General features: G+C 71.4%; 1 protein-coding gene across 1 annotated transcript; it reads right to left on the reverse strand.

The window, feature by feature from the left end:
- Nucleotides 1–1,797: 1,797 nt before the first annotated feature.
- FCHO1 (FCH and mu domain containing endocytic adaptor 1) lies at nt 1,798–13,152 on the reverse strand. Its single transcript, XM_062178931.1, has 27 exons — nt 13,063–13,152; nt 12,610–12,685; nt 10,879–10,970; nt 10,383–10,457; nt 9,469–9,610; nt 9,235–9,387; nt 8,849–8,953; nt 8,182–8,280; nt 7,987–8,083; nt 7,679–7,723; nt 7,375–7,453; nt 6,671–6,695; nt 6,344–6,401; nt 5,928–6,106; nt 5,719–5,743; nt 5,396–5,447; nt 4,911–5,002; nt 4,582–4,821; nt 4,365–4,450; nt 4,214–4,283; nt 3,826–3,934; nt 3,376–3,531; nt 3,098–3,230; nt 2,584–2,783; nt 2,423–2,478; nt 2,098–2,262; nt 1,798–1,878 (listed from the first exon to the last, which is right to left on the reverse strand). The coding sequence occupies exons 2-27, from the start codon at nt 12,634–12,636 to the stop codon at nt 1,856–1,858; spliced, it is 2,583 nt and encodes an 860-aa protein (XP_062034915.1). The 5' UTR covers nt 12,637–12,685; nt 13,063–13,152; the 3' UTR covers nt 1,798–1,855.
- Between the last annotated feature and the right edge of the window lie 534 nt (nt 13,153–13,686).

Genomic DNA, 13,686 nt, shown 5'->3' on the forward strand with positions numbered 1-13,686 from the left:
GAAGATTCCAGAACTTTTCAGGCTGGGCTTAGCGGTGCGGGCGCGGGGCTGGCGCTGGGAGAGGCTGCGGGAGTCGGCGCTGGAGGGTTGCGGCGCGCACGGGTTCCAGCCCTCCCTCGCTCTCCTCACTCCGCGCGTGTGCGTGGCCTGGCCGTGCCTCAGTTTCCCCACCGGGGGGTCCTCATCTCCTAGAGGTGGGGGCTGCGGGCTCCGCATCACCGGGGTACCCGCACAAGCACGCAGGCGCGGACTTTGACGCAGGTGTACAGGAGCAAACGGGGTGAGGGGCTCTGAGAGCGGGCCCAGCCTCTGCCCCCAGCTTCACCTGGTACCGCCCCTTCCGGCCGGCCCGCTGCTCCCACTGACCGGGAAGGAGCCGCTGGGAGCGTGGGGTGCAGTGGGTGGGCCTGGAGCCCACGGAGGAGGGGTCCCCACGCATGCACACCCCCTAGGAGGCAGCAGGTTTGGAGCTGGACCAGGGGTGGCTGTTTTGCACCCACATTGAAAATGTTGAGGGGCCGGCGCTGTGGCCGAGCGGGTAAATCTGCCGCCTGCAGTGCCCGCATCCCACAGGGGCGCGGGTTCGAGTCCCAGCTGCTCCATTTCCGGTCCAGCTCTCTGCTGTGGCCTGGGAAAGCAGTGGAAGATGGCCCAAGTCCTTGGGACCCTGCACCCAAGGGCGATACCGGGAAGAAGCACCTGGCTTGGCTTTGGCCCGGCCCTGGCCTTTGTGGGCACTGGCCTGGGCCAGTTCACAGGCCCTGCCCTCCCTGGAGGTGACAGAGGCAGGTGACAAGGGCGTGTGTCACCTGCAGCCATTAGGGATTATCATCCCCTGGGCGCCCAGCCTCCCCGTGACCCGAGGGAAGAGAATTTAAAGGCCTGCCAGCTTCCAGCTGCGTATCAGATAGGCTGGGGCCCAGGAGCAGCCTGCGCAGGGCTCTGAGCCAGGTGAGCGCAGGTGCAGGGGCCTACCCCGCCTGCAGGGGGCGCGCGTGCGGCCCTGACCCCAGCCCCAGAGCCTGGAGCTGTATCTCGGCTTCCCAGACAGCCCCGCCCCGCCCCTCCGGCCTCAGCTTGAGGCACTGGGGGTGCCCTGCCCCCACCCCAGCCCCCTGGGCGCAGGTGTGGAAACGCTGGCCCAAACCCCTGCCAACGGCCTCTCCAGCAACCGAATTCTACCAGCCGCGTCTGCCCGGCCTGGTTACTGCAAGCACTCCATGAATGCGCCTGGGTCCACTAACTGCCCCGAATGGAAACCCAACGCGCCAGGCCTCTGCCTGGGGTGCCCGGGTCTCTCTTGCAAACTCCTACGCACAGCTCAAAACCCCACTCCCCACAGCCCTGCTGCACTGCTCGGGAGCCCGAGCTTGTCCAGCCTGGCCCAGCCCAGAGGCTCCGGGGGCGCCCGAGCTCGGCTCCCTCCGGGGAGGGGCTGGGGGCGTTTGTGTCCAGCTCCCTCCCTCCTGGGGGCTGAGGGTGCCCATGCCCGTCTCCCTCCCTCCCGGGGGGCTGGGGCACCCTGCCCCGCTCCCTGCCTCCGGGGTGGGGCCTGCCAGAGCCGAGGCCTCGCCCCCCCCCCCTCCCTGCCCTTCCGCCTTGTCGCTCACCCCGGAGATTTCTCATAGCAAGAACGCTTGTCCTTGGGGATTTTATTAGAAAATAAAGTGTTTATTCAAAGAACAGGACGAGGCCAGGCCGTGTGCAGCGTGGGCAGGAGCGGGCGTGGCCGGGCAGGGGCGGGAGGGGGAGCGGGGGCGGCCCCTGGGCAGGGGTCCTGCGGGTAGGGGGCGGGCGGGGCGGGCGGCGAGCACCAGGACGCAGTGCGGGCGGCGGCAGCCGAGGTCTTGTGGGCTCAGGAACTGACCACGTACATCCCTGCGGGGGCTGCAGTGAGCTGGGAGGCCCAGAGCCGCCTCCTCCCCGCCCCCTCCAGGCTCCCCACCTCGCTTAAGGACCAGCGAACATGTGCACTTCCGGCGGCCAATCCCCGACCTGCTCCCCGACTCCGCCCCTTTGTGGCCCCGCCCCCACCCGGGGCTGGGGGGGGTCCCCCATTGCTGGCTGCAGCTGGAACATGTGCAGTCAGGCCCGCACCTGTGGCGAATCTTCTCTTGATGAGTGACATGCGGTAGCCGCTGCCCACCAGTTCCACGTCCACTCCGGACAACGTGGCCCCCTCGCTGGTGAACTGTGCGGCCACGGGGCTGGGCGTGCTGGGCCCTGACAGCGGCTCCCAGCTGGCGGACAGGCGGCCCGAGCCTGTGGAGGCCTGGGGTCAGCGGTGCCCCAGGGCCTTGGCACCTGCTGACCCTGCTCCCCCAAGCCTCCTCCTTGGGTCTCAGGCCTCCCTGGTGCCCCCAGCACAGTCTGGTTCTCCCCGGAGGTAGACCCTGGCCCTCCCAGCACAGCGGGAACGCACCCCCCGCCTCGGACACGTCTGGAAGCTTCCACACGAGCCGCTTCTCGTCCAGGTTCCTGGCAGGGAGAGGCGCTGGGTCAGAGTTGGTCACGGGCCGCGCCTGAGCGGGGGACCCGGGGGAGGCAGCCTGGGGACCCCGCCCCGGGCTCGTGCGCCCTCACCAGGTGGCGGCCGGCTGCAGGCGGACGCCGGTCACCGGCTCGGCCACCGGCAGCAGGATCTGGACGTTGGTGAGCGGCGTGGGCACGGCTGTGGCGCCCGGCCGGTAGCCGTACTCCACGGAGACCTGCGTGAGTGTCGCCCCGCACTGCCACTGGGCGCTCAGGTGCAGGGGCGAGCACTGGGGCCCGGGCCGGGAGAACTGGGAGGACGAGAGAGAGAAAGAGGAAGAGAGAGAGAGGGAGAGAGGGAGAGAGGGAGAGAGGGAGAGAGGGAGAGAGGGAGAGAGGGAGAGAGGGAGACGTGAGCCGGCGGGGCCTGCGCTGCTCCGCGAGTCCAGCAGGGGGCGGCAGAGCGCCAGCCGCGAAGCGACTCCCATGGTCAAGTTCAAATCCAAGGTGGTGGGGTGGGGGCTCCGCCACCCCTCATTTGTATAACGCAGCCCCTGCTGCCCAGCCACCCCGCCCCCAGCCCTGCACCTGCCCCTCCGCCTACCCGGCCCTGCCCCGCCCGCACCTGGTACCGCAGCAGCACCAGGTTGTGATAAGAGGCCGCGGGGTTCTGCTCCGCCTGGCGCTGCAGGGCCTCCGTCAGCGCCGCCATGTTCAGCCAGAAGTCTTTGGTCTCGGGGTCGCTCTGGGAAGGGTCGCTGCGGTGGGGGGACGGGGGTCGCATCAGGCCCCGCACAGCCCCAGCCTGCCCCGGGCACCACCTCCCACACGGGCACGGCCCCCACACAGCCCCCAGCCCCCTCCGCGCGCCCCCGCACAGCCCCGCACGCCCACGCACTGCACCTGAACAGCAGCTCTGCGTTGGGCTGGAAGTGCTCGATGCAGGCGGCGTGGGTGAGCCGGAAGCTGAGCACAGGCGGGGGCGGGGTCCCGCTGAACACGCGCACGATGCCCGCGGGGAAGGTCATGGTCAGCTCGCCGGTCACTCGCGCCAGGCAGCTGCGGGAAGGCACGCGGGAGTCCTGGGTCCTTCCTCGGTCTGACGCGAGGGGCCCCCAGCCCCTTCCTCCGCCCGCCAAGCACCCCCAGCCCCGTGCCCCCAGCCCTTTACTCTTCGGCTGCCAGGGGGCTCCGCGGACAACATTCCGTTCTCCATTTTCCCCTGCGTGGGTCTGAGGTCCCGCAATCCCCTCCCTTCTACACGTGGACTTAAGGTTGCTCCCGCCCAAGCCCAGACGAGGGTCTGCAAGCCAAGGTCTGGGCACCCCCCCCCCGCCAGCACCGCCTGCGCACCTGGGGCTGGGGCCGCCGAAGCAGGCGTGCACGTACTCGGTGAACGCTGTGGCCACGGGCAGCGCGTCGTGGGAGCCCAGGACCACGGGGCTCGGGCCGCGGGAGACGCCTGGGGGAGTGGGCAGGGTGGGCAGGGGGCGCGGCTGCAGCGGCTCAGGCCCCAGGCTCACAGGCCCGCCCCCAGGGACCCTAGCCTCCGGGCTCCGCCCCCTCCACCTCCCTTAGACACCGTGGCCCCGCCCCTCACACCACTGGCCACCTAGGCCCCGCCCCTCGAGGCCCCGCCCCCGCAGCCCTGTCCCCTCCAATGCACTTGGCCACTGGGCCCTGCCCCTCCCACCCCACCCCACCATGCCATTGGCTGCCTGGGCCCCGCAGCCCCGCCTACCGTGCCCCGGGTGGGAGACTCCAGGCCGCTCAGCTGCAGGGCCCAGCGGGGAGGGGCTCAGGGAGCGAGACTGCGGGTGGGGCGGGAAGGGGGGCGTGAGCAACCCCAGGCCAGCGCCCGAGACCCCTCCCCCCGCCGCGGCCCCCCCTACCAGGTCTCCATTGCTGCGAGCGAGGGGGTGGGGCGCCTTCTTGCGGGACCTCCGAGCGGTGCCCTCGGCAGGTGCGGGTGTCAGGTCTGGGGGGAGCGCAGAGCTGGTGGTCGGCCCCAGCTAGCTCACCCCTGCCCCAGGCCCTTTGCACGGCTACGACCACGTCCCGGCTCGGCCCCCCCATTACTCACTCTAGGAGCCCAGGCGCCCGACTCACCTGCGGACCCAGGCTCGGGCCCCCAGGGCCCTGAGCAAGGGGCGTGGTGCTGGGGCGAGTCCGGGGGCGGCACCCTGCAGGTGGGCGGGCTCTGCGGGGTGCCCGGGCGGGGGACCCAGGACTCCGGGGAGGGCCCCGTAGCCGCGGGGGGCGGGGAGTCCAGGCCCGAGTCCTCCACGTTCTCCGGGGACGAAGAGGAGAAGGGGGAGGGGCTGGATGTGAGGCCCAGGCCGCTGGAGCCTGAGGAGGGGGGCGGAGTCATCTCCAGGCCACGCCCTGGCTGCCTCTTGCTCGGGTGCCCCGCCCACCCCAGGGCCCCGCCCCGTTACCTGTAAAATCTTCATGGTCAAAGGCCGACTCCAGCGGCGGCCCGAACAAGCTCTTGGGCACCTGCTCATCAGCGGGTGGCTTCTCGGCACAGCTGGGAAAGGCCAGGCCGGGTCAGCGCCCGCCCTCAGGGCCCCAGCACACACCACACCCCCTCTCAGCTCTGCCCTCAGGGCCCCAGCACACACCACGCCCCCTCCGAGCCCCGCCCTCAGGGCCCCAGCACACACCACACCCCCTCCGAGCCCTGCCCTCAGGGCCCTAGCACACACCACGCCCCCTCCGAGGCCCGGCCTCGGGGCCCCAGCACACACCACGCCCCCTCCGAGGCCCGGCCTCGGGGCCCCAGCACACACCACACCCCCTCCGAGCCCCGCCCTCAGGGCCCCAGCACACACCACACCCCCTCCAAGCCCCGCCCTCGGGGCCCCAGCACACACCACGCCCCCTCCGAGCCCCGCCCTCAGGGCCCTCCTCTGGAACCCACCTGCTGCTCCGCGGGGCGGACCGCGGCCTCTGGGGCTTTGCGGCAGCGTCGCCTGCGAGGGGTGGGGGCCTCAGTCCTCGCCCCGCCCCCCCCCCCCCCGCCGCGAACCCTCCCCCTCGCGTCCCCGCCTGCGGCTGCAGATCCGGCCCAGGGAGTTGGAACCTGACCCGACCTGTCCCGGTCCCGGCTCTGCTGCAGTTCCTGGCCCCAGAGCCCCTCGCCCACCCCAGCCCCAGCGCTCGCTCGCGGGGGTCCGCGCACCCACCCCGTGTGACAGAGGGAGAAACTGAGGCCCCGCTCCCGCACGCCACCCCACCACTCACGCGCAGGGGGGCGCCTCATGGTGCCCTGGGAAGAGAAGGGGTGGCGTCAGGTGCAGGTGCAGCCCTGGCTGGCCCCGCCCAGGCCTCCCACGCTCCCCTCCCCCGTTCCACTCATCCCAGCCCCCGGCCGCTGCCCATGCCCCCCCCCAGCGCCCCGCGTCCCCAGCCGCCCGGGCCCCCGCCCCCGGGGCCCGCGCCCCCAGCCTCACCGCTGGCCCTGGGGGGAGGATGAGGCCGCCGGCCGTGGCCCGGAGTTGCGCCGCCGCGGCCGCTGGGCTGCAGGGGGGCGCGCGGGCCGCAGCGGGTCGGATGTGCACGCAGAACTTGCGCGGCTCCTCGTCGTCGAAGTCCGAGTCGCTGGATGAGGAGCGGGCCGGCTCGCCCGCGCGTGCGCCAAGGTCAAGGGACCAAGCGTCGGCCCTCGGACCCCACCGCAGTGACCAAGTCTGCTCCCCTCCCCCCCCCCGCTGCCCGGTCAGCAGAACTCCTGTGCGGCCGCAAAACCCACCCCCGGGGCCCCTTCCTCCAGTGCCCTCCCCTGCCCATCGGGATTGGCCGCGTCTACACCGCTCTGCCTTGTCCTTGCCGTGCCACCACTGGCCACCAGGGGGCGCCCAAAGGATATTGCTCTGGGTCAGGTCAGGCCGGACGGTGAAACCCTCTTCGTCCACCTCGGGACAGGTCTGGGGAGGGGCGGGTAGCGATGGGCCAGGCTCCCGCCTTGGGACCCAACGGCTCACCTCACCCCCCAGCACCCCCCATCGGCTCCAAGCCCGGCCCGGCGCCCTCCCTCTGCTGGACACAGCCCCCTGGAGACCCCCAGAGTCCGCTGGGGCCCAGGAGTTCGCCACCGCCCCGCTCCCAGGCCCGCCCCTGGAGCGCAGCTGTGGCTTCTAATTGGCCAGGGACAGGGAAGCCCCGCCCACTCGCCCTGCCCTGCCCCCGCACTCACCCCAGAGTCCGGCTCCAGGGAGTCTCTGTGGGTGGGGACACAGGTTAGTGGCTTGGCCGCCCATGGGCGCTCCTCTCAGCCCCGTCCCCAGACCCTGGGGTCGACCCCGGGAACGCGGGCCCCAGCCTGCCCGGGGAGAGGGGCTTAGCCCGGCAGGGCACTGTTTGCCATCAATGGGGGAGGGGACCAACCCCAGACCCTGGAGCTGGCCTGGAAGGCTCGGCCAGAGAGCCCGGGCATGTGGAGGCTAGCCTCGGGAAATGGAAGAACCCCGGGCCAGCCTCGGCTTCCCTGGTCAGGCAGCGCCTCGCTGAGCCTTAAAAACACAGATGGCAGGGGCCAGGTTTGGGCAGCGGTCACACTGAGGCCGCCTGGGAGAGGGGCTCCCAGTCTAGCCTGGGTAGATCGCTTCCTGGGTTAGCCCGAAATAGTCTCCTGAGATAGCCCAAGTAGGAGACTTCTGGAGTATTTTGGGAAGGCCTGAGCAGGGGGCGGAGCCCCAGGTTAGCCCGGGACAGACCGGGCAGAGGGCAGGGCTCAGGCTAGCCCAGGCCAGGCCAGGCCAGGCAGGGGGCAGGGGGCAGGGGGCAGGGCCCAGGCTAGCCCAGGCCAGGCAGGGGGAGGGGTCCAGGGCCAGCAAGGGGTCCCAGGCTATCGGGCAGGGGGCGGGGTCCCAGGCTAGCCCTGTGGGGGCGCGAGCTCACACGGCCGCGCGCGTCTCCCGCTCCCGCCGGCTGAGTCCCGGAAGGCGGAAGGCCTTGGCTCCGCGCAGGCGCTTCATTGCTGAGGGCAGATGGGGGGGCAGCTGAGTCCCGGAGGGGCCCGGCCCCGCCCTCACAGGCCCCACCCCACTGACCACGCCCACCACGCCCTGTGGTCCAGCCCACTCTGGCCCCGCCCCAGCCCCACCCCTCCCACCCCACCCCCCATCCTGCCCACCCACGCCCTCGCCCCTGCCCCGCCCCAGCCCGTGGTCCAGCCTGGGCGGCCGGGCCCGGACGTACTTGCCTTCCTGCAGGGCGGCCGCGCTGTAGGCCTCAAAGTCCAGCGCCCCTGAGACAGAGCAGGAGCGGGGCGCAGGTGAGCCCCTCCCCCCCCAACTCGGCCATTTAGATAAAGGCAGCGGGCCAAAGCCACGCGGGAGCTCATTCCAAACCCGCTGGGCCCACTCCCGCCCCGGCCCCTGCACCCTGCACCCGGGGTGAAGTCTGGGGCGACCCCGGCCCCCCTACATCTGCCCCAGCGCCGGCCTCCCCCTCCCGCACCCCAGTCCGCCCCAGCGCCGGCCCCGCCCCCGCCCATTTCCCAGCGCTCACCCGGCCGCTCCCGGCCCGTGCCCCGGCTCTCCGCGAACTTGCGCAGCAGCGTCTCCACGCTCACGTTCTCCACGTTCTGCTTGAACTCCTCGTGCACCTGCGGGGCAGGCAGGGCGGGGCTGAGCAAAGGGGGGCCCCAAGCAGCCACGGGGCTCCCCCAGCCCGTCCCCCTCCCCACCCCGCCCCCGCGCCCACCTGCCCGATCTGCACGTGCGTGTCCTCCACCGCGTGTGCGTAGGAGCCCAGCAACGTCTTCATGTGCCGCAGGTGCGTCTCCTCCATGGCTTGGAACCGCTGGGGCGGAGAGAGATGGCGGTAGGGGAAAGGCGGGACCACGGACCCAGTCTGGCCAATCACGGCATCGCAAGCGCTGTCTGTGCAGTAACTGCCTTGGGGGACAGCCAATGAGAGCATGTCCTGGGACTTTGGAGCCAGAGGAGGTGCTGGGGCCCTATGGCTGCAGGGACACTTGGACACCGCCCCCGAGGCACTCGGACACCACCCCTGAGTGCGCACCTGCGGGGCTGAAGTCCCCAGAGAGACATAAACGAAACAAAACCAAAAACCAACAGACTGAGGAGCAGGGGCAGGACCGGAACTTCCGGCCACAGCACCGGGCGCCTGGATCCAGCTGTGCCTGAACCCCTCCCCTGTCATCTCCTCGGCCGGCGGATGCAGCCTGGCCCCGCCCTGGCCGCTGTGGGCATCTGGGGAGAGACCGAGCGGGTGGAGACCTCTCTGTGTGTGTGTCTCTCTCTCCCTCTCCCATTTCTCTGCTTTTCAGAGAAGCCCATCCACGCTGGCCCCGCCCCCCCCCCCGGCTCCCCAAGGGCGCCCTGGGCCGGGTCCAGCCCAGCCTCACCAGTGCCGACTCTGCCATCTTCCGCTCGAAGTCGGCCCGCGCTGTGTTGTACTTCTCCACGGAGCGCCGCAGGCCCTCGGCCGCCTTCTTGGTTTTCGTTTCTGCCTGGGAGGCAGGGGGAGGGGGCAGGGTTGGGAGAGGGACCCAGAGGGGGCTTCCGCACCCCTGACCCTGCCCCAGCCCCACCCAAGCCCCAGAGCCCCAGGTGCTGCCCCACAGATCGCTGGCCACGGGCACAGCCCCGCCGCCTCCCTCCCGCCCCAGCCCCGCCCTCAGGCCCCACCCTGGCTCTGCCCCACCCACCACGTCCCTCCCCAGCCCCGCCCTGGCACCCCTGGCCCCACTCCGGCCGCCTCCCTCCCGCCCCGGCCCCGCCCCGCGCGCACCTTGTCCACCTCCCTCTGGCTGCCGCTCTCCCTGCGCAGGCGCTCCTGGTCCATGCAGCGGCTCAGGTAGTTCTCCCGGGCTTTGGGCAGCAGCTGGCTGACGCCGGCCAGCACCTGCACGGCGTCCAGGGTGCCCAGCGCCTCCTCCTTGCACTGCGGGGGTGGAGCGAGGGCGCATGGGACCCACCCGGTCCCGCCTGACTCCATGCCACCCCGCCCCGGCCCCGCCCCCACCTTCTTGTGCGTGCGCAGCTGCTCCTCGCCGTAGTGCAGCACGTCCTTGGTGAGGTCCTGCAGCTTGCGCGTCAGCTCCAGATGGCACAGGGCCAGCTTGTCGGAGGACACGCGGAACACCTCCCAGAGCGGCCCGAAGGTCCTAGGGGTGGCGGCGCGTCACGACCCGGGGCAGCAGCCACAGCCAACCCCACCCCTCACAGGTGCCCCTGACCCGGCTCAGGAGGGCCACGCCCTGGGGAGGGTCCACCCCACACGGTGCCCCTGACCCCGCCCAGAGAAGGCCACACCCCAGGGAGGGGCCAGCGCCCACTCCAGCTCTGACCCTGCCCCACCCCGCCCCTCTGCCGTCGAATCCGCAGCCGGTGCCCTGATGGGATTGCTAAGTGCTACAATTTCCTGTCCTTGACTGTGGCCTTCTTCCCGTTCCTGACGGAAATCTAAGTCTTAACGCGCCCGTGTGCTTTTGGGGACGCGCGGTGGCCTCGCGTTTCCGGCCGGCAAGTCCACCTTCCCTGACGATGACCACGTGATGGAGCGGTCATCGTTCATCTCGGAGGAGCCCCCGGCGCTCAGAGGAGCAGGTCAATGAGCCTGACCCATGGGCGCTAGCTCCTGTCTGGGCGGTCAGGAGTCGCGCCCGCGCCCATGCCCATGCGTGACGCTCTCAAGCCCAGAGCTCATGTAACCCCGGCGGCCCCAGGGCCCACTCGCCCCCATTGTCTGGCGCAGAGGTCCACTCACCCCCAGGGCCCGGCGTTGAGGTCCGCCTGCCCCCGGGGCCCTGCGCCCACTGAGGTCCACCCGCCCCCAGGGTCCCCTCACCCTCAGGGTCCAGGGCCCACTGAGGTCCACCCGCCCCCAGGGTCCAGCGCGGAGGCCCACCCGCCCCCAGCGCCTGCCCGCCTGCTCACCCCATGGGCGACCCGTTGCTGGCTAGCTTGGAAAGCTTTGCCATGGCCTTCGAGTAGGTCTCCTCGATGGTGGCCCTGGGCGGGAAGACGCGGAAGCTTCTAGCAGCTCTGGGCACAGGCCCCGCCCTCCCCAGCCTCAGTTTCCCCGTCTCGCACTGCTCTGGGAATCCCGGGAGAATTCACCTCCGAGCCCGGCGAGGTGTTTAACAGGGGTTTGGGGGCCACCGAGACCTCTGCCCCGGCCACACTCGGCTTTGGCGTCAGCTTCTCCCCCAAACTTTGGGGGGTCTGTCCCAGCTCCCCCCCCCTGTCTTCCGGGCTGGGGCTCCCAGGACTCCCGGCTCCCAGGGTCTCTAAGCCCCTTCGGCTGAGGGCGCCCTCAGGGCTACACTGGGGAGTTGGGCGGGGGAGAACAGGGAGTTGGGGGCGGGGCCTCGTGAAGTGGGCGGGGCAGGAGGCAGTGGGCGGGGCCTCACGGGAGTGGGCGGGGCCTCACCTCTCGCGGATGAAGTCGGCCAGCTCCTTGGTGGACGCAGGCCCCTGCTTCACGCCCTGGTACAGGACCTCGAAGCCCTGGTTCTTCTCGCCCTGCCGGGGATGAGAGGCCCGCATGTCGCCTAGCAACACTGGTGAGGCCTCAGCCAATCAGCGCAAGGCATGTCCCCGGGGCCGCCGGATTGGCCCGTGGGTCTTAGCTGATCCAATCGGGGAGAAGCCTGGGGTTCTGGCGTCGGGCTGGGGGGACCATCGCAGGGGTCCCGGCTTCCCTGTCTCTCTGTCCACGCAGCTCCATCCGGGTCTCCCCCGCGGGCACTGGGGCCCACGAACCTGGGCTGACCTCCACTGCCTCCCCAGCGCACTGGAAGTGGAGCACCCGGGACTCGAACCGGCGCCCGCGTGGGATGCCTCGGCTGGCGTCTCCGCCAGCTGCTGGGCCTGGGTTTGGTCCTCTGGGTCCCCGCGGGCGGGAGCTGGCACCCAGCCGGACACGGGCAGCGCCGGCCGCCCCACCTGCGGCTCCCCCGGGGGAGGCCGCGCCAGGCACCGCTGCCCAGGCCCGCATCTGGGGCCGACTTGGAGCCAGCACTGGCCTGCTGCCCAGGCGAGCCACCCCTTCCCCCTGGCGCCCGCCTCCCTCGGGCCTGGGGGCGGGGGCGGACGTCTCAGGGACCCCTGGACTCCTGTCGTGGCTTGCGACCACCCAAGCAGAGGGAGCACTGCCCTGGACGGCTCCCACTGCCCCCAGGCTCCCCCGTGCGCTGCCCTGGCCCCCGGGACTAGGCGTCCTTGTCCTTGCTGGGAGCGGCCAGTGGACACACAGCCGGCCACCGCGGGCCCCTTGCCCGGATGCCAACACTGAGGGCAGGGAAGCCCCGGGCCGGCTCTCCCTGCCTCCTGCCGACCCCCACACACCGGACGGCACAGGTAAAACAGACCCACGGGCCTCACGTGGGCGGGGCTGCCGAGCTCCCGAGGCACCTGCGCAGGGGGCTCAGAGGGGCGAACCCTTCGCCCAGGGAACGCCCAGTCGGGTCCCAGGTCAATCGTGGGGGCCTGGGCCAGAGGACGGAGGTCAGCGCCCTGCAGGTGCAGGCAAGGCCGGGGCTGCGGCCCCTTTAAGAGGGTGAGCGCCCGTAACAGGAGCCCCAGCTGGGGGGGGGGGAAGCCCGGCTGGTTGCCAGGGGTGACCAGTTGCCTAGCAACGGGCTTCCTCGCTTCCAGCTCAGAGCCAGGAGCTGGGGAAGGGGCTTCTGCCCAGCGCCACCCCCTCCCCGCGTGCCCGCGCGAGTCCCCGACGCCCGCTCAGCTGGGGGGCGCGCGCTGAAAGGGGCATGCGCTGGCGGGGGGCATGCGCTGGGGGGGCTCGCCAGCATCTCCCAGGACTCGGGGGGCAGTGCCCACTCAGTGTCCTGCCGGGAAAAGCCCCCAACACCCCAGGACCGGGAGGTGGAAACCCCCTGGCTCGGGGGCGGCGGCCGGGGTGGGGGCCTAGTCCTGAGTCAGTGCCTTCTCTCGGGGTCACCTCAGTGGCCTTGGATGTCCCCGCCCCCCCCAGACTTGACCCAAGCTGGTGGAGTCTGGGGCGGGGATCCCAAGCAGTGGACACTTCTCTGTCTCCATTTCTACCTCCCGCACCGCGAAAGCTCTGCTCCATGTCCCCTCTTCTCCATAAAAGTCCCCGCAGCGCTGCCAGGAGCCCCCCCACCAAAGTAAGAGTGCGACTTACCCAAAAATGCTCGCCGAAGTACGACATCGCCACGGCCTCCGCGGAGACCCCACGCGGCCCCCTGCCCCGAGCCTGCCTGGGGAAACACGCATGTCTGAACCCCGCACGGGGTCTGAGCCAGCCCGGGCCGAGCGGGGGGGAATTCCAGCCGTGGAGAGGAGGGAGATGGAGGAGAAAGCAGAACTGAAAACCGCGGCTGGGGGGACCCAGGGTCCCCGGGTGACTCAGCCCTGACCCCTCGGCTCCCGGCTGAGGGGCGCGGAACCGGGCACCGACGCCCCCAGTGCCACGACCAGGGCCGGCAGAGTCCACCTTGTGGGAGGGGGCGTGGGAGCTGGGGTTTGCACACATGCATAGGAGTTTTAGGGTGAGGGTGGCCATGGCCTGGATGAGCCCCCCGCCCAGGAGGAGAAGCTATGAGCCATTTCACAGACGGGAAAGCGGAGCCCTCACCCTGCCAGACGGAAGCTACCTGCCAGTCACAGCCAGGAAGGCGCTGGATTCGCACCCAGGACCAGGGGAGGCCAGACCCACACTGTCAGCTCCACGCCGGGCGGCGCCTGTGGGGACCGGGGGTCAGGGGAGCGAGGGTTGGTCGTGGGGCATTCAGGACCCCCCCCAGCTGACCCCGCCCCCAGGGGGCCCTGTAGCTCTGGTGCTCCATCCCCGCCCACGCTCACCCTCCTTGTCACTGTCCAGCTCCTGGCCTCAGTTTCCCCATCTGGAAAATAAGACGGGGGGGCGCTTGGGGGGTCCAGCGGTGGCGGGGCCCCGGGGGGTCCTGCGGGGACTGGCGGTGAGGGTCCGGCGGGGCAGGGCCCCCGGGGTCCGGGCACGCAGGCTCAGCGCAGGGCGGGTGCTGTCACCCGAGCCCCCGGGTCTCATCCATAATTCAGCCCCGCGGCAGCTGGGAGCCTGGGAGGCGCGATTGCCGGGATGGGGGTGGGGGTGGGGGTGTGGGCAGGGGTCCCCGCAGGGCGGGCGCTGAGCAGGACCAGGGCTAGGCTGCCCCGCCCCCGCCACCAGCCCCGGCCCCGGCTCCAGGTCGGGGCTGGACAGAGACCGCGCTGGCCCTGT

Source organism: Lepus europaeus, chromosome 20, assembly GCF_033115175.1.
Source record: "Lepus europaeus isolate LE1 chromosome 20, mLepTim1.pri, whole genome shotgun sequence".
Classification (NCBI taxonomy): domain Eukaryota; kingdom Metazoa; phylum Chordata; class Mammalia; order Lagomorpha; family Leporidae; genus Lepus; species Lepus europaeus.

What these genes read in the sequence shown, in the direction of transcription:
- FCHO1 (XM_062178931.1), bottom strand. Translation starts at nt 12,636, where the DNA reads ATGTCGTACTTCGGCGAGCATTTTTGG. An exon ending in AGCTGCGCACGCACAAGAAG is followed by an intron (nt 9,388 to 9,468) that starts GTGGGGGCGGGG and finishes CCACCCCCGCAG; the next exon opens with TGCAAGGAGGAGGCGCTGGG. An exon ending in CCCTGGAGCCGGACTCTGGG is followed by an intron (nt 6,402 to 6,670) that starts GTGAGTGCGGGG and finishes GCCCCTCCCCAG; the next exon opens with ACCTGTCCCGAGGTGGACGA.